General features: G+C 52.5%; 1 protein-coding gene across 1 annotated transcript in view; it reads right to left on the reverse strand.

Annotated features, from left to right (window-relative positions):
• Positions 1-24,647, reverse strand: part of ERGIC1 (endoplasmic reticulum-golgi intermediate compartment 1) — a 106,651-nt gene that overhangs the window by 30,180 nt on the left and 51,824 nt on the right. Inside the window, exons 3-5 of the mRNA XM_004272005.4 lie at positions 18,051-18,123; positions 7,942-8,036; positions 3,965-4,089 (exon numbers count right to left, since the gene is read on the reverse strand). Of these exons, the coding sequence (XP_004272053.1) occupies positions 3,965-4,089; positions 7,942-8,036; positions 18,051-18,123 (293 nt within the window). The remainder of the gene's footprint in view (positions 1-3,964; positions 4,090-7,941; positions 8,037-18,050; positions 18,124-24,647) is intronic.

Consider the following 24,647-nt stretch of genomic DNA (forward strand, 5'->3'; position numbering starts at 1 on the left):
GCTGCTCCTTCTATCTTTCCTCCCCACTTCTAAACACTGGCATGCACCAGAAATCGGTCCTCAAACTGCATCCTTATCAAGACCTTAGGTTCTTACATTTTTGGTGCCGTGGACCCGTTGCCAGTCTGCCGACACCTACGTTGTAAATGCCTTAAAAGTTTCGAATGCATAAAACACATAGGATCACAGAGGAAAGAAACGATGTTTTAAACAGTAATTAAAATAGATCAAACATTTGCACATGCGTCTTTATTAATGCAGCAAATAATAAGACCTGGTCGCGGATCAACAAATTACTGTACTTTCAAAACAGCAATGAATGTAAACAGCATCTCAGAATGATCTGTGACGATTTTAATGTGATATACATATCGGCAATTTCTATTGGTGACAAGGTCAAGGGTGCTGCTAATGCTACTATGGTCCATTGCCTATGTTCATCATAGAAGAGAACGCTAAATTGGACTTAGAGCTTCGTAAAAATAAACATGTCATTTTCTTCCCCATCCAGGTTCACAGACTCTTTGAATTTGATCTGCATTCCCTGGGGCGTCTGTGGACCCCAGGTTTAGAACGTTCTACACCTCTCCCTAGGTCATCTAGCTTAGACCAATGATCCTCAAACATGAGTGGCATCAGGATCCCCTGCGGGGCTTGTTATAACACAGATTCAGTAGATCCAAAGTGGGGCCTGAGAATCTGCATTCTTCTTTTTTTTTTTTTTTTGCAGTATACAGGCCTCTCACTGCTGTGGCCTCTCCCATTGCGGAGCACAGGCTCCGGACGCGCAGGCTCAGCGGCCATGGCTCACGGGCCCAGCCGCTCTGCGGCATGTGGGATCCTCCCGGACCGGGGAACGAACCCGTGTCCCCTGCATCGGCAGGCGGACTCTCAACCACTGCGCCACCAGAGAAGCCCTAGCATCTGCATTCTTAACAGGTTCCAGGTGATGCTGATACTGCTGGTTTGGGGGCCTCACTTTGTTTGTTTGTTTTTATTGAAGTATAGTGGATTTACAATGTTGTGTTAATCTCTGCTGTACAGCAAAGTGATTCAGTTATACACATATATACATTCTTTTTAAAATATTCTTTTCCATTATGGTTTATCACAGATATTGAATACAGTTAGTTCCCCGTGCTATACAGGAGGACCTTGTTGTTTATCCATTCTATATATAACAGTTTGCGTCTGCTACCCAAACTCCCAATCCATCCCTTCCCCACTCTCCCTCCCCCTTGATTACCACAAGTCTGCTCTCTATGTCTGTGAGCCTGTTTCTGTTTTGTAGATAAGTCTGTGTCATATTTTAGATTCCACATATAAGTGATACCATATGGTATTGGTCTTTCTCTGTCTGACTTACTTCACTTAGTATAACAATCATCTAGGTCCATCCATGTTGCTGCAATCTGAGGGCCCCACTTTGAATAGCACTGATGGAGACCTATGAAAGCCAACATCATCTGTTTACCGATGGCTCCTACATTTACATCTCCAGCCCAGAGCTCTCTCCTGCACTCCACAAGCACCCCCTCAACTTCCAATTTAACATCTCTAATGGGAATCCTGAATGAAACGTGTCCAAAACTGAAGGTCCGAGTCCCAGCCCCACCTCGCACAGAATCCATGCTTTCCCAAGCTTCCATACTTAGAAAATGGGACTGCCTGGTTATCAAGACAAAAACCGAAGAGGTTTCTCTGATTCCACTCTTGCCCTCACCACCCACAACCAATTGATCAGTAAGTCTTGTTGACTCCACTCCCTAATCCGGACCCTTCTCTCCAATGCCACTGCCACCAGCACTGTCTGTGACCTCTGCTCTTGGTCCTGTCCAGTCTCTCCCCAAACAGACGACAGAGTGATCTTTCTAACGGTTTGCTCTCCAGGAGAACTCTCCCTGATGATGGAAATGTTTCTTATCTGTGCTAACACGGTAGCCACTAGCCACATGTGGCTATGGAGCGCCTGCAGTGTGGCTAGTGAGACTGGGGGCCTGAATTTTACTTAATTTTAATCAACTGAAACGGAGCTGGTGGCTACTGTATTCGATAGTGCAGTTGTAAAGTATAAATCCGACTGCACTGCTTCCCTGCTTAAAACCTTCACATGGCTCCCATCACAAGCACCATAAATCCTAATCACGGGGCACAGCAAAGACCCCGTGTGGTAGCTAATCAGCAAAGAGAGGCCCCATGAACCACACCTCCCAGCACCCGCACCCATGGGTGGTCCCCCCCTCCCCCATGGAACCCGGGCCAGCACCTAATTCCTGTTAAGCCATAAAGTTTGGCAGAAGTGTTAGTCTCTGCTTTAGCACTTAAGGAGCCCTGAGCTGTCATGGAAGAAAACCACATGGGGAGACCACGTGGAGACAGAGAGACAGGCCCAGGTGTCCCAAGCAACTGGGCCAAGCCTCGCAGCCATCCAGCGGGGACTGCAGGAAGGACAGCTCACTGTCTAAAGGGGTCATTAGCTCCAGATCGTTGTTTCCAGTGAAACTCGGGCCCAGTGCGGCTAGAGCCTCTGACTTTTAAAAGCCAGAAATCTGGACTCCTGGTCTTTTGATATTGGCTCTGATGGATCTGAATACTGTATGGGGCAAATGTGACTGGTTTTGGGGTTGTGTGTGGCCAGTGAGTTTGCAACCTCTGACTGAGATGGCAGGGATTAGAGGAAGGGCATCTGAGCAGAGGCTACGGGAGGCCAGGCAGAAGCCAGTGGCTCAGCCTGGCTGGGACTGGGAAGGGGAGTTGTGGGACATGGGGATAGCTGTGCAACCTTGGCTGAGATACTTAACCTCTCTGGGTCTCAGGTTCCTCATCTGTAAAATGGTGCCACCTCACAGGGTTGTTGAGAGGCTCCACTGTGATAACACATAAAAAGAGCCGAGAAGGGACTTCCCTGTTGGTCCAGTGGTTAAGACTCTGTGCTTCCAATGCAGGGGGCCTGGGTTCGATCCCTGGTCAGGGAACTGGATCCCGCATGCCACAACTAAGAGCCTGCATGCAGCAACTAAAGATCCCACGTGCCACAGCAAAGATCCTGTGTGCGGCAATGAAGATGCCGTGCGCTGCAATTAAGACCCGGCACACAAAAATAAATAAATAAATCTTTTAGAAAAAAGAGCCGAGAGGAGTGCTGGCTGCTGCCGGGATTCCCCAGCTCTCCCAAATGCACCGCGCTCACACCTTTAACTTAGGATCTGAAGTTCCTGGTTCTAGCGGCAAAACAACAGCAATACCTGAATGGTCCTTTGGAGCTGACCAGGTACTTCCAAACCCATCCACTCCCACTCCTCCCCTGCTTCATTCCTCATCACAGCACTTACCACCCACTGAAATGCTTTTCACCTTGCACACCGTCTGCCTCGCTCCACTAGAACAGAAGCCCCGCCAGTGCAAGAATGCTGCCCATCTAGTCCAGGCATTGCCCAGAGCCAGGAACCCACCCTGGAACACAGCAGGTGCTCCATAAAAGTGTTCTGAATGAATGAATGTGTAATAGCTCATTTAATCATCACATATACTTTGTAAAGTAGAAGGTATCATATTATTATATCATCACATCCTCAGCCTAAAGGTGTGAAAACTGAGGTTAAGACAGGTCTAGTGACCTGGAGGGCATTGCTTGGCCAAGATGGGGTAGGCCTAGGACACACACTCGGGCTCAGGGCTTCCATTCTATCGTCTTCTCACCACCCACTCCTTCTGCGTTGGGGAGGGAAGTAGCTCCTTCCTGAACCAGCCAGCTGGGGCTCCAAACCTCAGGGAGCCTAAAACCCACCCCTCCAGATTCTCAGCAGGAACTGTCAGGTGCCTGGATGCTGGCCCTCAGCTTGTCAGGGCTCTGGACACAGGGGAGGGCAAGTGGGCACACAGCTCCACCCTCCAGTTTCCAGGGAGGAAGAGGACCACGGAGATGGGGAACAAGGTGAGAGGGGACCAGGCAAGGTCTCTGTACCTTGTTGATGCTGAACTGCCCCTCGAAGCGGCAGCCCACCCCATTGTTCAGCGGGATCTTCATCGAGTTGTCAATGTGCCCCACTTCGTGCCTGCCCATCTCATCCTGGATGTCGAGCCCGACCACTGCAGGAGGCAAGGAGAGAAGAGTCACAAACATCCAGAAAAACGGGACCAGTCCCCTCCTCTCGGGACCCCTCATTCATCCACTTCATGGACAGGCAGGGCCCCCGGCCATCCAGGAGCTCACAGTCTAGGGCCCAGAGCCACAGAGAAAGGGTCAGCCAGCAGAGGAGGAGGAGAAAGTGATGGCTGGACCGAGAGCGAGTGAGCGTTCCTGTCCCCTGCCACTGCCACTGCCAGCTGGAAAGAGTCGGGGAAGGCAGTAGCTAAGTGGGCCAGGGATGGAGGACTGCAGGCTGCGGGGGTGCAGAGCCTGCTAACTGTGAGGCTGCCGGGAGGCAGCAGAGGGTCAGGCTTGGGAGGTGGTCTGAATCCTGGCCCTGCCTTTTATCAGCTTGCCACCTTGACTGAGGCACTTCACCTCTCCATGCCTTGGTTTCCTTCTCTGTAAATGGCGGGGGTGGGGGGAGGGAGGGAGGAGTGGGCGGGGATAACAATTAAAGCTTCCTTGGAGAATCAGGAGGATCAGATAATTAATATGTGTCGAAAATGCTTAGAACAGGGCCTGATGCTCAGTAGGTGGCAAGTACATAATAAATGTCAGCACTTACTACATCTCAGACAGTCTCTGGGTTCCCCGGGCATCATTCAGGCTCAGGCAGTCATTCATTCACACCTTCCTTTACCCAATGCCCGCTCCTCCAGGCCCTGCCCTCCAGGAGTGTGGGCACTTTTCTGGGTTCCTCAGTGCACTAAATGGGAAGCCTGGGGCCTGGAGTCCTGGTCCTGACTCCAATGTGACTCTCCGTCACCTACTGTGACTCAGCTTCCTAATCTGCAAAATGGGCAGGCCCAAGCCAACTGTATTCCCTGAGATGGTCCAAGAGGCAAGTGAGGACCCCTGTAAACTATGGAAGTGCAGAGATTTCCCTGATAGGAGCGCTAGAAAGCAGGCTGCGATACAGAGAAAGAGCAGCTGGAAGCAATTTTCAGAGAGCTGACTGTAAAAGGGAAAAATGGGAAGAACCCAGTTTTCCTCAATGGGCATGGAAGTATGCGAGGGCCCATCCACAGAAGGGAGTGTGATGCGCCACTAAAAATGATGCTTCCGGGTCTGTCGTACGTGGGAAATGCTGATGTCGTAATGTTCGGATTTAAAGAAATGCAAGCAGGTCCCCGTTTGACTCAGCAGTTCCACCCCCGGGGAGCCCGTCCTCCAGATGCACACACATCCAGACGTGCGCACAAGGCTCTGGGCAACCTTATTTGAAATTGTGACGACTGGAAGCAACCCAACTGCTTGTCAACGGGGGACTGGTCAATGGTACAGCCCCCTCCGGAATGCTGTGCAGCGGGTACAAGGAATGAGCGAAACCCATATGTGGGGAGGGGCAGTCTGAGCTCTGGGGCTGTCTGGGCTGTCCTGTCTGTCCTATCCTGTGGTTCCTGGCTCTGCCCCCTACACCGTGGCACCTCGAGCAAGTTACCTAACCTTTTCGTGCCTCAGTTGATTGTTCTATCCTAGGTTTGCGAGGATTAAAAAAATAAAACAGAACTTACTATGGGCTAGACACTCTTCCAAGTGCCTTTTCCATAAGAAGGCACCATCTGAACATCCCTGTGGGGAAGATAATATTATCAGACCCATCCTATACTGGGGGACACTGACGCACAGAGAGGTTAAGTAACTTGCCTGAGACCTCACAGCTAAGAAGCAGTGGTGCTTGGATTGAAACCCACAGAGTCTGGATCCAGAGCCCACACCCTTTGGCTACTCTGCTAGAGCACCTCTCATCTTAAGGCACAAACACGGCCAAAGGATTCTGGACAGGGCCCGCCCCTGAGTAAGAGCTGAATAAATGGCAGCTGTAGTTATTATTTTACTAATATTATGAGTAATATAAGAACAGCTCCAAGATATAAATGGAAAAAACAAGAAATCCCAGAAAGGTTCCCTGTAGTTGGGTCTCAATTATGTAAAAAGAAAAAAAAACAAACCACCAATCACGACATATGTTTGCAGACAGACAGACAGAGATACACAGGGGTGAGTGAAAGGGTCCCAACTGCTAACAGGGGCTTCCTCTGCGGTGGTTGACATGTGGGAAGCACGTCCTTCTTTTACTTTTTTCTTTATATATTTCTGTATTTTGAACATGTATCTTTTTTAAAAATAAAAAAATGTATCCCTGTATTAGTTGTTTACCAGAAAAAGATTATTTTTAAAAGCAGGATATGAGAATGCACAGGCAGCATGATCTCAGCCATGTTTAGAAATGCAGGGAACGGAAGGCCAACCGGATGGGACAGCATCAAATGTCAACTGATGCTGTCAGCCGGGGTGGAATTATGGGTGACTTCTCTCTCTGCTGCTCTGGATTTTCCAAAGGTATAATAGTGAGCACGCATTTTCTTTTTCCTATAATAAAAATTCGAAGTTCTTTTAAAGAAAAGCCTAAGTGCGGGGCTCTAGTGGGAGCCGCTGGGGTGGGCAGGGCCCGGTGGATCAGCACAGCCAGCAGCTTCAGGTCGCCCACCCCTCCTGGGCCACCACCTGGAGCAGGGACCGAGCCTGGAACCACATCCTTTCCTGCCCCTGCCCCCCTGGTCCCAGTCCTCTGGCCTAAGAATTTCTTTGCTCCAGAGACATAACCAACTCCTGAATGAGAAGCTGCCAGACAAATTATTTTTCTGAGAGAAAGAGAAAAAATAAAAATAAAACCAACCCATTTCAACAGGTTTCCTGGCTCGGGGCCCACTGTGCATTCAAAACTGTGATGTAATTCTCACCAAAAGCAATAACAGAACTGAATCTTTCCCTATCTCTGCCACAGACCCGCCCAATGTTCTGCCTTTCAGGAGGAAGGGAGGGAGTAGGAGAAGGGCCTGCATGGGGTCCGTGCCAGGCTGGGGCAGAGGGACAGCTGGAAACCCAGCCTGCTTGTTAACAAATCTAGGGACCAGCTCATTAGATTCTCCCAACAACCTCAAGCAAGAGAGGGCACTATGCCCATTTCACAGTTGAGGAAACTGAGGCTCGGAGGGGTCACCTCAGCCAGGGTCACACAGTTTTAGTAAACAAAGGAGCCAGAATCTGACTCTAAACCAGACTCCCAATAGGTTTCGTTTTACACAGGTAATTCATTCTCCTGGTTGAAACACATCAAGTAAAACAAAACAAAACAGAACACACAGACACACAATGGAGCGTGAAGGCAAAAAGGATGTTTCCCACGGCTGCTAACAGCTCAGAGCTGCATCCTTCTCCTGGCAACTGCTCTTGGCTGGCTGGAGGTCCCCTTGCCTTGGGATGCATCCCCCCACACCACCCTGTACCCATCAGCCGAGGATATGGATACTAACAGCCCAGCCCCCTTGCTACCAGGCGAGACAGACTACGATGTCATTCACACCCCACGGCTCCCTGTGGGATCAGGCCGCAATTAGACGTCAGCTGAACACGCACCTCTGCCTGTCTTCTCACCTCCCTCATGCCCTTACAGGTTCCTCCTGGGAGCCCTCTCTCAATAAACCACTTGCAGAAAATCTGCGTTTTACTTCTTGGGAGCGTGACCTCAGAGACACCACGCCCCACCCCACCCCCACCCCGCAACATGGCTACTCTCCAGAGATAAACCGTTGGCAGTGTCTTGTGTTTTCTCATTCCAAAAAACATCCAAGTGCGTGCACACTTGATTACGTCCTGCCCCACAAAAGTGGGGAGAGTTTCCTGCTGCCCGTTGTTTGCAGCTTGCCATCCACTTAACTTGTCCCGGTCATCTCGCCATTTCTGCACACACAGCACTGTCTAGAGGAAGTGTCTTGCCGGAGCAGAGGGCTGCTGGGAATACTCACATTCACAGTGCAAATTGGGTAGACTGATGTTCAGACTGACGTCAATTTTGCCCCCGCTGTCCTTGTCCGGGTCATCGACATACAACTCGTTCACACTGAAGGAGACAAGTACAGAAGTCTTGTTGAGATGGGGACACCCATCCCGGCTGCAGGGGACAGCCAGGGACACTTCACTTGGTGACCACTGCTCAGACAACCCAGACTCCCATCTGGGGGAAGCCTGGACCTGCTCAGGCACGGGGGGGGGGGGGGGGGTGGGCGGGCAGGGCTCCCATCTCCGTGGCGCTCTCCAAATGTGGGCCTTACCCCTTAGAAGGAGGGGAGGAGGACTGGACGGGATGGCGGCAAGAGCACGGAGTCAGACGGATTCACTTTCCAATCCTGACTCTGCCACTTTTCTATGGAACTCAGGCAGATACCTTCACCTCTGTGAACCCTTCTGTTAAACGGGGATACCACCACCCACTGTTAATGGGGTGTTTTGAACACTCACATGAGAATTGAGACCGTTCAAGGGATCAGGGTCTGGTACCAACAGGCACACGGTTCCTGACTCCCTCCTCTCTTGAGCTCCCCCCACTCAGCCCCCCACCCTCCCAACCCCCCAGCCGGCTGGGAAGTTGAGATCCTCACCCAGGCTCTCACAAAGCCCTAGACACAGCTAGACTCACACACGTATTACTTTCCTGTGGCTGCTGGAATGAATTATCACCAAGTTCATGGCTCCAAACAATACACACTTATTCTCTTATACTTCTGGAGGTCCGAAGTCTGAGATGGGTCTGCAGGGCTGAACTCCTGGGGAGAATCGGTTGTCTTGCCCTTTCCAGCTTCTAGAGGCCTCGGCTCATAGCCCCTTCCTCCATCTTCCAAGCCAGCCGCAGGGCATCTTCTCTCCTCTCTGACCTCCTAACTCCCTCTTGTAAGGACTCTGTGATTCCATCCTGCCCAGCTGGATAACCCAGGATCATCCCCCATCTCAAGACCCTTGACATAATCACATGTGTAAAGTTCCCTTTACCAGGTAAGGTAACATACCTGCAGCCCTCAGGGACAGGGACGTGGGCGTCTAGGCGGGGCGGGGGAAGCACAGTGTGGGCAGGTGGCCTGGACACCTAGGCCACCCTGCTGTTGGGGACAATGGCTCCACACTGGGATCTGTCAGCAATATGCTAAGTATTCAACAAATACTTCTTGAGCACTTACTACCTGTCAGGCACTAGACACAGCGAGGAACCAGACAGACACGGTCTCTGCCTTCATTGAGCTTAGAGAGACCACTCAGCTCCTAAACAAACACCTTATCCCAACTTTGATGGAAAGCTGTGGGGTGCCGTGGGAGGAACTCATGGGGTGATGGACCCCTGGGGAGAGTGGGCTGGGACGCCGTCTCTGGGAGTTGAGGTCTGAAGGATGAGTAGGCTGTCCTGGCAAAGAGGGAGGGAGAGTCGTCGGGACACTGCACTGCAGAGGTCTGGAAGCGGGAAGGGCATGGGTCGTTGGGGTAATTGGACAAAGGTCACCACGGCTGCAGCACAGAGCAAAGGGAAGTGGGTGCGATGCAGTCGGAGAAGGGCGGGGGCCAGGTTAGGTGGGCCAGAGGCCATCAGACTGGATCCTAAGCACAGCAGCATGGTCAGGCTGGCACTTTGACAGGATCCCTCTGGAGGCTCAGGACCAACCAGAGGGCCCTGTGCACTAGGGAGACCTGGGAGGCTGCTGCAGTGGTGCAGGTCAGAGATGGTGGCCTGGACCCAGAGTGGTGGGGATGGAGAGGAGGGAGGGAGGCAGGTACGGTGTACGGAGCAGCCAGGACTCGCTGATGGACAGGGCACAGGGGCGGGTCGAGGGAGGCATGCAAGCAGACGGCCACGTTTCTTTCTGGAACTGGGCTGGGAGCCCCTGGAAGAGAAGCAGGACTATTGGGGAGGGAAAGGTACCGAGTCCCGTACGGCCGTGCCGAGCTCAAGGTGACTTGGAGACACCGCCGAGGAGCTGCTGAGTGGACACCAGATGGCTGTGGCTGAAGCTCACTTCTGATTCCCAGGTAAACTCCCCGCGGGGAGAGGGCACCGATTCTAAAGGCCAGCCTAACGGGCAGCTACGGGGCAGTGCTTGAGGTGGCCGGGCTGTGGTTATTTTACACATGAATCAGGCCGCGTGGGTCCTGTCCACAGGCTGTAAAATAAAGGATTGTCAGCTCTGAACAACTGGTCTCTAAGAGAGCCTTGTAAGTGGCCACTTCTTTGTGAAAGAATGGGTCAGGCCAGGGCAAGGGCAGTTCATCTTTACTAAGACCCTGTCTTTGTGCCCCTGGCTCCTAGTGCGATACAGCTGATGCTCAATTAACAAGAAAAGGCAGGCTCAGAAAGAGACCTAGAGCTTGTTTCCTTGTGGGGGTCACAAGGATGTTCCCAGAGACAAGAGAGCAACAGACTCGGTTGAGCCTTCAGACTGCTGGGCCTCCAGGCCATTAAGCCAGGAGAGGCCCCAATCAGGCCTATATGCGTTCATCGTATCCCTTCTGCTCCTGTGAAATGTCCTGATCCCTATTTAGTTATTTATCTTGGCTGTGCCATGCGACATGCGGGATCTTAGTTCCCTGACCAGGGATCAAACCCGTGCCCCCTGCAGTGGAAGCGTGGAGTCCTAACCACTGGACCACAAGGGAATTCCGCTGATCCCCATTTTAGAACCAGGGAACTGAGGCTCAGAGAAGGTGAGTTCCATCCCCAAGGTCACACAGCAAGAGCTGGCCAAGATGGAACCCCAGCTCAGGTCTGCCTTCCACCAGGCCCTCCAGGGCTCATGCTGCCTCCCCTCCCTCTCGTCCTCAGCATCCAGGGTCAAAGGAGAAATTGAGCGGAGCCCTTGTCCTCTGAGGCCACAGGGTGTGAGAGAGGAGACGGGCCTGGGCTTGGCAGGCTCATAGCGTTGGCCCACGTCAGAGATCAGGAAGAACAAATGAGCCAGTGGCAGAGGAGCTTTGGGGACCACAGGAGGTTATGCTGGAGGAAAATCAACTTCTTCACAGCCAAATGGTCTTTCTTAAGCCTTCAGTGCCCAATTTCTACCCCTGCCTTAATTCGCAGCTCTGTAGGCTTGCTGAGTAATGAGATCACTGAGTGATTAACAGAACATCACGGAGGGAGCGCCCCCAGCTTCCCTTCCCAGCTGAGTGAGACTCTTCCTTGAAGCTACTCACCTTTCCTACCTGGGAGGCTGGGCCCTTGCACATCACTGAGGGATTGTGGGATGATGTCATCCCCTGGCAATCCTCTGGAGGTGACCTCAACACAGAGCGAGGTGAATCCCAGGTGTGGCACCAAGGTGAGCTCACCCTCGAGGCCCCAGGAGGCCTCTCCCAGCCCACGGAGCCCAGGCTCCCAGGGGCTGAAGTGCTGCCCCAGACAAAGGGGCCGAAGTGCTGGGGAGGAGATGGAAAACTCACCGGCCTGCAGAGCTTGGGGCCAGTCTGGTTACGTAAGGCCAGGACTGGCTGCTCCCAGGCACCTTCCGGAAGGGCTCCAGGCCGCAGGATCAACACGGTTCAATCACCTGTGCCGCCTGCCCAGTGAGGTCAATACAGCCGCCTTCCACGTCCAAGGAAAATGTTCCAGGGCCCCTGGGCTCCTGCCACCCCACGCCAGCGCTGCAGGCCTGCCCTCAGCTCCACTCGCAGGTGCCTGCCAAGGCTAGTTAACGTTACTGGCTGAACTGATTTTAAAAGGCAAACAGAGGCTAGAAATCAGCCCACCTGGAGGGAAAATCAATGCTTTCTGTGGATTCACCACGGCTGTTTGGGGGCTCTTGTGGGCCTGACTCCTCCCGTCACCAGCATGGGTGATGAGAACCCGTGGGGCAGTGGCAGACAGATGTGGGCTCACCTCCTGGCTCTGCCACTTGGAAGCTGGGGGACCTGGGACTAGTTGCTTCGCCTCTCTGAGCCTCGGTTTCCTCAATTGTAAAACCGGGAAAGCTTTCTATGAAGTCTGAAGATAGGCAAGATCAATCTATGGTAATAAAAGTCAGAACAGTGGTGGTGGTGGTGGTGACTGGGAGGGGCCTCCAGGGAACCTCTCAGGAGGTGGAGATGTGTTGTCTTGATGGGGCGATGGTGACACAGGTGGGAACACAGGCAAGCATTCATCAAGCCTCACCTTTACCATTCGTGCACTTCGCCGTTTGTACATTATACACATACCTCACGAGAAAGAAGGAAAGGATAAAAGGAAAGAGGGGAGGAAGAAAGGGAGAAAAAGAGGGATAATGGTTCTAGCTACTTCACAGGCCTGTGTGAGGAGTCGCAGTAAAGCTGCAGGCTGTCCCGGGGCCAGGGGTGTGCATGCTATCATCTGTGTCTGAGGGCCTAGCACAGAGCACAGGCCCCCTCTGGGTAAAGAGAATAAGGCGGCGTGTTGGATTTCCATGCTCCCAGGGTTCGAATCCTAGCTCTGCTACCCACTGGCTGGCTGACCTTCTACAAGGGGCTTTGCCTTTTTCACTAGCCTCAATTTCCCCAGATGTGAACTAGGGACAGCCATAGACATAATCTTAGAAAACAGTATATGCCCAATGAATGTTCACTACTTTATTGTTATTATTAATATCACAATGTTTACCGAGTTGATAATCACAGGCACAGCGACAGGATCCACTTCACAGCATTGTGGTGAGGATGAAACATGTGTGCAATGCCCCTGGTATATTCTAAGGCCCACACAAAAGCTTGCCTTGCTTATAACTAATCCAAGATGTCCCGGTTCTGAGCACCCAGCTGGTGCCAGGCACTGTGCTGGGGCCTTTCACATATATCAGTGCTATCTCATTTAAACAGCAAGCCAGCGTTTAATAGGAGTTACTGTTCTCTTTTCACAAGGATGAAACTGGGCTCAGAGGAAGGAAGATAAAAGATTGACCAAGATCACACAGCCAGGAAGAGGCAGAGGCAGGACTGGACGCTGGAGCCACTGCTGCCCAGAACCATGTTTTTTCCACCACATTCCACTGGGTGGGGCAGGATCAATGAAAGACCGAGAGGCAGGTGGCCCCCAAGCAGACCTGCGATGCAGGGGCCACCATCTTTCTGATAATCTGCAGATGCCCACCCCACACCACCCATGGCCCAAGTACCTACAGGACAGGAGGTGCTAAGGGCTCCACTCCCTTTGTGTCCCTCAAGCCTCCCTCTGTCATCTCTACCCACCACACCTCAGGAGCTGCAGCATCCGCCTCCTTCCCACCCGCAGCTCTGCCCCGGATGAGGGCTCCCTGAGCGGCAGCAGAGAGCTCGTGCTCACAACCTCTGTTCGGGGCGGGGGGGCGGGGGCACATTCCAGGTGGGGGACGCCAGACTGCGTCGGACTGCATGGGGGTCAGTAAGCAGTGGCCATGTAGGGAGAGAGGAAGAAAGGGACCAGGGAGGTTTGGGTGGGGGGAGAGTAGGTGGAATGTTAACGGAGGGCCTTGAAATTCTAGGCTGAGGCGTGAGTCCAATGACATCTACAGAAAACAATTTTATTTGCTTTTAGAAGAGCACTTGAATACTTCGGATTCCTGCCCAAAGTCGCTGACCTCCACGCTTAATAATTTGATCTAATGGAAACTTACCCAGCAGTGAGGCCCGCAGTAAAGGGCTTGGGGTGGGAGTGGGAGGGGAGGGATGAGGTTATGCAAGCAAGCTCTCCGGGACCTTGAGTTTTAAATCCGGACCGTTCCAGGTGGAAGTTAGTGTACCTATTACCTACCAGGCAGATGTCCCCAAAGCATCTCTTTGCAGCCACCTAGTCCTGCCCCCACCCCTTTCTCCAAAGCCATCACCCTGGGACCCTCAGCCCCTCTGCCTTGGGTCACTGCCCAGCCCCCTCACCAGGCCTTGGACTCCAGGGTCACCCCGCCCCAAACCCATCTTTGCAAGAGGTGATCTTCCCGAGGCACGAACCCCATCCCATCACTCGATGCTCAGAAGCCTTCAGGCCTCCCATTGCTCTTCCACGTGATGACCGTGGCTCCCTACCCAGCCCTGGCTCACAATCCAGGCCTCAGAGTGGGTAAGCTGGGCTCCTAGGGAGCCGTCGAGCTCCTCCTCCTGGCTAAGTTACCGGCCTACCCACTCTGGGCCTCCTACTAGAGCGTGTGAGGACACAGTTCAAGGTAACGTCCAAGTTCCAACTCGGTGGGCAATGGCTTCCTGCCTGTGAGGCCGCCTCCCCCCAGAAGGGCGCATCCGAGTCTCCCAGTGAACTATTCTGACCAAAACGCGGCAGCTGCCGTGTCCGCGGGGCTCCAAAATGCTCTGGGCAGAAAAGGACGGGATACGGGGGTCTGGGTACCAATTCTAGGCTTTGGCATCAGACAGGCCTGGGTTTGTTTTTTTTTTTCCCTCCTGGCCACTCCCCACAGCATGTGGGATCTTAGTTCCCTGACCAGGGATCGAACCTGTGCCCCATGCAGTGGAAGTGCAGTGTCCTAACCACTGGACCGCCAGGGAAGCCCCAGGCCTGGGTTTGACTCTCGCTCTAACCACTTACTAACTGCACTGTGGTTTTAGCTTCCTGGTGCCTCAGTTTCCCCAGCTATAAAGTGAGACTAAGGTCAGCAGTAGTACTTGGCTCACGGGGTTTTGTGACCTTTAAGTAAGATGAGCATTGTAAAGGGCTAGCTTAGGTGGCTGGCATGGGGTTGCCTATTACGAATCACAACTGAAAAGTCTGAGTTGTATTAAGCTAGAAATGATCAATGGAGAGTTCCAGTTACTACATTTTCTTATTATAAATCCTCATCATGTTAATAATTAAGAGCAGCCAGAGCCTGGGGAGTCACAGACTGGAATGTTCCGTGGCCACGTTCTCTGAGGAGCAGGATGCCGCTCCCTTACAAACACAGAGCCTCAGAGCACCCTGGGGGGCCACTTTCCCAAGTATAATTAATGTCCAGGTTGAAGTCCCATCACCCAAACAGGTTTCCCTCCCCGTCGGGCCGGGCCAGAATAGCCTCTTATGTCACTGATAACCACAGGCCAGCGTTAGAGCAATGCTGATCCAACCAGAGGTGACCTCATTTCCTTGGGTTACAATCTCACGGCGGGGGTGGGGAGGCCAACCCACTGTGGTCACAAAACTGCCAGGGAGGGCCAGCCACCCAGAAAAGGAAAAGAATTGTGACCTGCGGTCCTTCCCGGATCAGCAGGGCTTCCCGGGGGTCGGAGAAGCTTCTGACAGAGGAAGGACCCCAAGGTGCAATCCTCGGTCCTCTGGATTTTCCTGTGGAGCCCTCGCCCGCGAGGACGCCCTTTGGGCAACTCTTGCACCTTGGTCACGAGGCCGCAGAGAGAAAGGAGGCATTAGGGTCACCGCATCATCATGGATGGAGCCTCTGGCCCGGACAGGTCTCTCTTCTCACCCCCACTGCTCTGCCTCTCCCCAGCCCTCTCACTGCCGGTGGGGAAGTGCTTATTAGCCCAGGGCCAGACACAAGGCAAACACTGAATGAATGGCCCCTCTTCCTCTCCGGGGGTGTGGTGGGACCAGCATGTTCAGAATGCCCCCAGGAGCCAGGAAGTCCTGGAGAGGGAAAGGGGACAGAGCAGTGGGAACACACTGTGCTCTTGAGAAAGAAGTGAGTCCTGCCCTGGTAAACGGAGTGAGCTGTCCCGGCTTGCTCAAGTGCCCTGCACACAGCAGCGGGGTGTGTTGCAGTCACCTCCTGTTGTAGTCACCTCCTGCTGCAGTCACCAGCTCTGACGTCCAAATTCACCTGTCGGGGTGCTGCCTCGGCACTCTGCCTCACTATCGGCTAAGCTGATGATTGGCTGAATGAACTGCCTCTCGGAATGTCAGCTGGAGGTGAGGGAGGTCCCTTCTTAACTCAAGGGGGGAGACAAAAAAACTAACACTCACAGAGTACTCATTACATGCCAGGTGCTGAGTGGCCTTACAACCTTTCTCCCGTGAGACAGGGAAGAAATATGAAATGAGTAAATGCCTGAAGGGATATGGACCTTAAAGTATATCAGGCACTATGTTAAGCACCTTTAAAGGTAAATAATCTTGTTAAAGCCTCACAAAATAGCCCATACCTTCTCTAGCTCCTATCCTGCTTTGTTTTTTCTTCCGAGCCCTTATCACTAATTGATACATTCCGTTGTGTTTGCCTGTGGACCATCTGTGTCCACCGCCTGCATTTTTGGCTTCTCTGAGCATGGAGTCACATGGTAGTGAATCGGACAGACCTGATGCCTGACCTCTGAGGGCTCAGGACCAAGGATGATCGCCATTAATCCATGGCAGTGTACAGAGCCTGGCCTGACTCGGGTCCACCTGCTCCATATTCTCCTCTCCCTGCCTGCCTCCTTTGCTCTAGCCACACCAGCTCTCTGTCTTCACATACACCAGGTAATTCCTGCCTCAGGGCCTTTGCACTTGCTCGTGTCCCTGCCTGGAATAGGTAAAGCCTTGCACCTGGCACCTGGGATACGGTCAGGGCTCCTTCCTTGTTGCTGTCACCTGGGTACCGCTTCTCACCTGGCTCAGAACATGAGAGGCCTGCACAGAAGCCCCCCTCCCAGGGAATGGGGCGTGACCTGGAGAGACCAGCAGGTGCCCGGCACACAGTAGGTCCTTCAATAATGCCAGCAGGTCTCAATTTCTGGCTGCTCTCCCTGCTTCCACCTCCAAATCATGATGGGATGACCCGTGAAATATCCAGTGGCCCAAATGTGCACACCTGACTGGGACAGAGTCCAGGGGGAACAGAGTTCCTTGTCTGACCCCTGCCTGGTCAAGGAGCTATGTCTTGGGAGGCAGACAAGCTTCCCCAGACCTGGAAGGAAGCCTTGCCTCTGATGTACCCTCTCTTGTTTGGCCAGAAATACTGGGACCCAGAGAGGTTTGGCAACTTGCCACCTGTCACAGAGCAGGTGGTAACTGAGCAAGGACCTGGCCCTGGATCTCCCAAGGCCTTGTCCAGTGCTCTTTCCAATACTCCATGAGGCTCCTGGGGCTTTGATCCCATCAGGGTTAAAAACAGGATCAGACAGACAGGGAAGACAAACTCTCCCACGTTGGAGGAGGGCGGAAGCTATATTCAGAAACGAGTTGGGGCGGGGTGGGGGGGAGGTGGGCAAGTCAGTGGACAAGTCCCCTCACCTCTCTGAGCCTCAGTTTCCTCATCTATAAAGAGGGGACAACTACCTCCCAGGGCTGTTTGAGGATTACGGCGGTAATGGTTACAGAGCAACAAGGACCATCTGGGGCTGAGCAGCTATGTTTTCAGTTTCCTATTGTCTTGTGGCTGACAGGGAGGCACAGGAAACCAAGAAATTCCATGAGTGCAAAAGAAAATTCCAGTGTTGGACAGGGGAGTGGGTGGCCAGAGCCCAGCCCCGTGATGACTTTCTGGGTTATAAACGTGGAAATGCAGAGGCTTGGAAGCCAGAGGTGAAGGCAGGAAGCTTCTGGGTCTAATTCATCTCGGAGGGGCATCTGATGAGGCTCTGACTGAATAATTCCAATGGCATTCGGTGTTACACAGGCCCCAGAGCATTTACTAGGTTATCTGAACAACAGATGATTCTAGGAACTGGGGTTGGATTCACAGTGCGTCAACCCGCTGCCAGGAAGCCCATGCTGACTCCTCACCCAGTGTGGGCCTAGCACAGGGAAGGGGGCTTGGTTGAGGGGGGCCAGGCTCCGATGTCAGAACCCCGCCCCCTCCACCGCCTCGGGTAGAAAGCTGCCCCCATTTTCCTCTGACTTCTTCCAGCTTTAACATCAAACGACCCTGTGATGACTCAGAGGGAGAAAAGCCCACTGGCCAAACACAGGGACGGCAAACATCAGCAAATGATTTCTGTTCATCTGCGGACCCGGGAGGTGCCTCCCTGACCCCAGAAGGGAACCAGAGTTTTCTCTTCAGCTTTAACAAAGCAATGTTGGTTTCCACTCTGGCTTTAAAACCCTTTTCAGAAACAGAGGAGTGACGGATGCCACAGGCTTGGAAACAGGAGGTAGAAGGTTCGGAGGTTTCTCTCCTTTGTAAAGCCCCTCTCTCTTCCCATCTGGGGTCCCCAGAAGCTCTGGAATGCCTCACCAGTGGGCGATGTAACTTACATTTCTGTCGTTATGAATCCGGTGAGCTCCGAGAGGAAAAGGAAGAGGATGAAGAGGCAGCAGCAGATAGAGACTGGAAGAAACAACACAGACACCCAGTTAAGGGTGGTGGGCACTGATGGAGGGAAGCCAGCCCCCAGACCCTGCCCTCAGAGAAAAGCTGCTTACAGGGAGGGGGAGAGAGGCCCACAGACCCTCCCCAAAACCCCTTCTTACTCTTGGCCTCAATGTGAAGCAGCCCCTGTCAGAAAGGTAGACCGCCTTTGGAACTGATCTGACCCTCCCGTGTGGACCTCCCCAGCCCCCCATGCCCGCAAACAGGCAGATCCTCCAAGGGGCCAGCCCGCCTTCCCTCCGTAACAGCATTCTCATGCAGAAGTCGGTCAGAAAGTAAGGGCTGCAAATCCGCGGCCCACAGACGTGTTCTGTCTGGCTCAGCTGATGCATATTTTAAAATTTGGAGCTGACACTGAACAATCCAGAGATTTCACATAAAAGTCCAGATTTCTGGCTGCTCCAGAACACTCGAGCCCTTGTTCCCACAGGGGCTCTGAGCTCACCAGTTTGTTACAGGCCCCACCACCCCCTCCTGCCACCCAGATTCCAAGGCTGAGGCAGAGTGTTGGTTGCCCTCCATCACCACCCGCTGCGGCCCCATCAACACTGTGCCCGTGTCCCTAGCAGAGGCGAGAACGTGAGGATACACGGTGCTGTGCTTCAAAAGAAGGGACAACTCTCGGTGAGAGTGAAGAGTTGGGGTCCTACAAGTCTGAAGTGCAGAGAGAGCAGAATGGAACTCCAGGGTCGGCCCACATCACCTGGATTTATCTCGCCTGCCTGGCCCTTGATGAAGTTGGATTTTGTGACCCTGGACTCGCTCCTTGGGGCAGGACATAACAAGTGCCCCAGGGGCTGGCCCTCAACTCATCTCCAGATACCCCCCCTACATCTAACCACCCAGCGACCTCGAGCCACGTGCTGTTCCCTAAATATATGCTATGGCTCCTCTGTCTGGAATGTCCTTCCCCATCTTCCCTCCTCTTCCTTGGTCATCCTCTCTGCCTGGTGAACTCCTACTCATCCTCACAGGTTGAGGCCCAACTCAAATGTCCCTTCTGGTGAGAAGCTCCCCCAACCCTCAGAGGTTGAGCTGGTCACTCTTTTCTCTGTGTTCCCAGCCTCTATCTGAACACCTTCCAAATGTTATCTGTGGCTCTCCCTTTCACTAGACTGACAGATACCCTGGAAGGCAAAAACTCCACAGCTCCAGTGCCTGGCCTGGGGCTGGGCACACAGGAGGTAATAACAGGTTTTGTGTAAGGCAGGGAGCCAGCCCCCAGAATACAGAATAAGGGCTGAGTGTGCCTCACCTGGGTTTATCATAGAGGCATGTCGTGGGCAATGGCTCACACAGTGTGGTCCCACTACTCACGTGCTGTGTCCCTGGGTAAATTAAATTAACCTCTCTCTGCCTCAGTTTCCGCATCTGTAAAATGGCACCAGTAGTAGCACTTGCCTCATGGGGCTGCTTGAGAATTTCCGCAACACAGAAACTGGACTTGAAATAGTGCCTGGCAGGTAATAATGGCTCAAGCACTAGCTCATTACTAGGATTTTCATCAGGGAGACTTTGGAGGGTGTGGTGATTTGGGGAAGGTGATTTGGCAAGTGGGTTGACCCTCAGTTTCCCGCAAAGAAAAGTTCCCAGTACCACCTGCTGATGCGGCCACATTCTTGACAGTCTGTACCTGGTTGGCTGAGCCATCCTGACTGATGCTGAAACCAGGTTATTTGTCATCATCACCATCGTTATTATTATCATCATCTATCTATGGCAAAATGTACAGTCAAAGATACGCTCTGGGCTCCCCTGGTGGCAGAGTGGTTAAGAATCCGCCTGCCAACGCAGGGGACACGGGTTCGAGCCCTGGTCCGGGAAGATCCCACATGCCGTGGAGCAACTAAGCCCGTGCGCCACAACTACTGAAGCCCCTGCGCCGCAACGAAGAGTAGCCCCCGCTCGCTGCAACTAGAGAAAGCCCGTGTGCAGCAACAAAGACCCAACTCAGCCAAAAATAAATAAATAAAATAAATAAATTTATTAAAAAAGATACATTCAGAGGCAAGAAGGCAGAGCACAAGTGTTTGTGAGGCACCTACCACATGCCCTGCTGTGGGAGTGTTAACAGATACCTGTCACTGCACACTCCCATGTGAAAGAGGGTATGAGCCCGTGTGGAGGGTGTAGAAATGGAGGCTCAGAGTGAGGAAGAGAGTGGCCCAGGGACACACTGGGTGGCAGGTGGGGGCGGGGGTGGGGAGGACTGGAACCTGAGCGGTCTAGAGCCAATGCCCTAAGAAAAGGAACCCCGAGACTCCAAGTGAAGGGCGAGGCAGGGACATCCCCAGAGTCCCCACCAAGCCTCCAAAACCACACCCAGACATGGGGCATACAAGAATGACTCCCCAGTTCTTCCAAACTTTGAAAAAGCTGTATAGGGCAGAGTTTAAGGGTTTTACTTTTTCTTGGAAGAAGTAATACATGCAAGTGATAAGAAAAATCATCAAGCTGTATAAAAAGGCAAACTGTGTGAGTCTCTTTCTCACTCCGGACCCACAGCCCCCTGCCCAGAGGTACCACCCCTACAGTCTGTGTCCTGACACGGAGATATGAGTTTTTCCTCTAATCAAAAAAGCATAATGTACACGTGCTTTCTCTCTTTTTTTAAAATTAAATTAAATTTATTTTTTTTGCCTATGTTGGGTCTTCGTGGCTGCACATGGGCTTCTCATTGCAGTGGCTTCTCTTGTTGTGGAGCATGGGCTCTAGGTGCATGGGCTTCAGCAGTTGCGGCACGTGGGCTCAGTAGTTGCGGCACACGGGCTCTAGGGCACACGGGCTTCGGTAGTTGTGGCTCACGGGCTCCGCAGTTGTGGCTCGTGGGCTCTAGAGCGCAGGCTCAGTACTTGTGGCGCACGGGCTTAGTTGCTCCGCGGCAATGTGGGATCTTCCGGGACCAGGGATCGAACCCATGTCCCCTGCATTGGCAGGCGGATTCTTAACCACTGTGCTACTAGGGAAGTCCCTGTACACATGCTTTCAACCGTGCTTTGCTCACTCAGCAATCTATGTCTAAGCAGGTCCCACATCAGTTTATACAGAGTGGCCACGTGGCTTGTTTGTTTTCATGGCACAGAAATTAATTTCAAATGTCTTCTCCAGCTGCTGAACAAATCCACTGCAGAAGACCAGCAGGCAATCCAAATTTCCCAGGCTCACATCCTTCCCCTTCTCACCTTCAAACTGCAGCTGTGATGCCTCCTGATAAAGAATCCTGCCAGGTGGGCAAAGCACCCTTCTCACTTGAAATCTCACACCTTTTCTGACCCACGTTTCAGAGCCATTTTCACCCTTCCCACCCCACCTTCAAGCCCCAGCAACCCACAGGTTGCTGTAATGATGAACAGGCCCAAACTCGGGAGGTGTTTTTTTTTTGTTTGTTTGTTTTTAATTTATTTTTTTTTATTTTTTTCGGTATGCGGGCCTCTCACTGTTGTGGCCTCTCCCGTTGCGGAGCACAGGCTCCGGACATGCAGGCTCAGCGGCCATGGCTCATGGGCACAGCCGCTCTGCGGCATATGGGATCTTCCCGGACCGGGGCACGAACCCGTGTCCCCTGCATCGGCAGGCGGACTCTCAACCACTGCGCCACCAGGGAAGCCCACGGGAGGTGTTTTTGAAGGTCAATGATGACTTAGGCCAGTCCAGGTTTTCTAGCTGCCTTCCTTGCTCCAAGCCTGCAAACGGGTCCCAAACTTCTGACTCTATGCAGATCAGAGGTGGGGGTATAGGGATGGGAAGGCCTCTTTGTGAAACCTGCGTGTGTTGTCCCAGGCTCGGACCTAGCAGGTGGGTAAGTGCGGAGTCTGCTCAGCTGAATCCAAGTGTCCGGCAGCCCCTGCTGTGTGTCTGCTTCCCCTACCTTGTCCCCAGACTGGAAGGACAGAGACAATGTCTCAGCACCCCTGGGGCCTCAGGGTCTAGCGTAGTGCCTGGCTCAGAGAAGGTATGAAATAAATATTTGTTGAGTGAGTGAATGAATGAATAAAAAACATGAAGGCAGGTAGGAAGTATTTCCACCAGAAAAGCCTTCTGATACTGTAGAGTTTTTCAATCCATGTTTGGGCAAGATGCTCAGGCTCTGTGACTCCAGACTTCTTCTGAAACGGACTCAGGCACTGGACAGGAGGAATGTGACACCAGGAGGATGCTCGCTAGTGGGAGATCCAGTGCAGCCAGCAAAGGGGGCACCGGACCCAAGACCCAGACACCAGCAAGTCAAGCAATCTGTGTAAGGCCACATAAGCACTTCAGTGGAGAAGGCAAAATTCAAACCTCGACTTGTGAGTCTCCAGTGCCCTTGCTGGTTCCTTCAGTTATTAATAGCACTTACCGTGACGTCACGAAATGGTGTGTTTCTGTATCTGCCTGCCTGCTCAGCCATGCACTCTTCAAGGACAAAGACCGAAGCCCATTCATCAAGCTGGTCCCAGGACATGGCACACGGCCTGGCCCCAGACCTGGCTGATAAATATTTGTTCACTAAATGGTAGCTAAGGGCTGGCTTCCCGTGCTCACGCCTTTCCTCTTGTGCAAGGGAACTTGCCCTCTCACACACTGTGCTGGAGACTGCAAATCAAACCACGTCCCCGGAGGGCCACTTGGCAGTACCTTCTACATTTCACAATGCACATGCCCTTTGACCCGGTAATTCCTCTTCTAGGAAAGTTACCTTACAGAAATAACCATACAAGGATACAAACACATATGGACAAGGATGTCTATAATAGCGATAAGCTGGAATCAGAACGCCCATCCTCAGGAGGCTGGTTACATAAACCGTGGGTCAGCCAGATAATGGAAAGCAGCACATGGTGGCCATTTACGTGCTGGTATGAAAGGTGTGCAGGATGTGTCGGTTAAAAAAGGGCAGGGAAGGAGGGTATGCCCAGTACGCTCCTGTCTGTGCTTAAAATGACGACACAGGTATTTCAAAGACTAAATATGTTTTTTAAAAAATTCTAGAGGGATACAGACCTGATTGTTAAACACACTCGATAAGGGAGAGAACTGCAGAGCCTGCAAAGAAGTGGCCTGAGCTGTTGGTGGTAGGAAGGGGACAGGAAGCCTCATTGGAATTTTTGTGACCAGGTTCATAAACTAATTGAACGGGTAGATGAACAAGCCCTCTTCCTCTTATGTACCCCGAGTACCTTTTCCGTGGGGATCAATGCACAAAGTGTCACAGCTCCTGCGGTCACGGACCCTCATGGGCTGTGGGCTCCAAGAGGACAGTGATAAGAAGAGGTGCACGGTCCAGCAGCACTGAGAGTTTGGCATGTACCCCATACTTGACAGGCGTGATCACACTTAACCCCCAGATCAGAAAACTGAGTCTCAGAAAGGTGAAGTGACTTGCTCAGGGTCACCCAGCTGCTAAATGGGAGAATGAACCCAGCTCGGCCAGATCTGAAGCGAGCAGGACATGAATCCTGCTGCCTGGCTGCTCTGTTCTCTTCTCCGGGGATGTGGACAGCCAGACTCAAGAAGGCATCTGCAGCTTGGACGACCTAAGCTAGAGGCAGAGCCAGCCGGGGTGCAGGGATCCCCAAGGTCATCCCCTGACCTGATAATGGCCTGCCCTGGGAAGCAGTGGTGGACTCCAAAATGACTGCCCGGCCCCAGGGCCCTGCTCAGGGGACAGTCCACGGGGAGGGTCCCTCTCCCACACCAAGCACTGGAGAGGCCCACCTCTTGCAAGCTGTGAAACTTCAGACAAGTCACTTCACCTCTCTGAGTCCATTTTCTCATCTGGAAAATGTGGGTAGAGCCTTCCTGCTTGCAAAGTGCTTGCGGTTTGTTTTTATATCTTTTAAAATAAACTTTATTGTGGAATAATAATAGACGCAAAGATAGTACAGAGCGTTCCCATCCGCCCTTCGCCCAGCTTCCCCTTATGTTAACATCTTACATAACCCTGGTATGTTTGTCAAGATGAAGAAATTAACATTGTCCAATACTGTTAACTATGCTACAGACTTATTAGATCACTCATTTCTCCGCCAGTGCCTGTTTTCTCTTCCGGGACCAGACCTGGTATCCCATTTTACATTTAGTCATCGTGCCCTTAGTCTCGAAACTGTGACGGTTCCTCAGTCTTTTCTTGGTTTTCAAGACCTTGCCACTTTCAAAGAGTCTTGGCCAGGTGTCCTGTAGAGGGTCCCCCAGGCTGGGGCTGTCTGCTGCTTTCCCATGATTAGACTGGGTTGTGGTTTTGGGGGAAGATCCCACGGAGGTGAGGTGCCCTTCCCATCAAATCCCATGGCAGGCAGCGGGCACGTGACAGCTACGTCGACCTCTTCCTCACTGGTTGATGCTAACCTTTGTCACCTGGTGACGGGGCAGGCTCTGGATGTCTCCACCATAGTTACTATTTCCTTTCCATTTTCTCCTCTTTAATAGTGAGTCACTAGCTCACACTCCAGGAGAGGAGAGCTGAGCTGTACCTCTCAGAGGGGGATATAGTCATAAATATT

Source organism: Orcinus orca, chromosome 3 (genome assembly GCF_937001465.1).
Source record: "Orcinus orca chromosome 3, mOrcOrc1.1, whole genome shotgun sequence".
NCBI lineage: Eukaryota > Metazoa > Chordata > Mammalia > Artiodactyla > Delphinidae > Orcinus > Orcinus orca.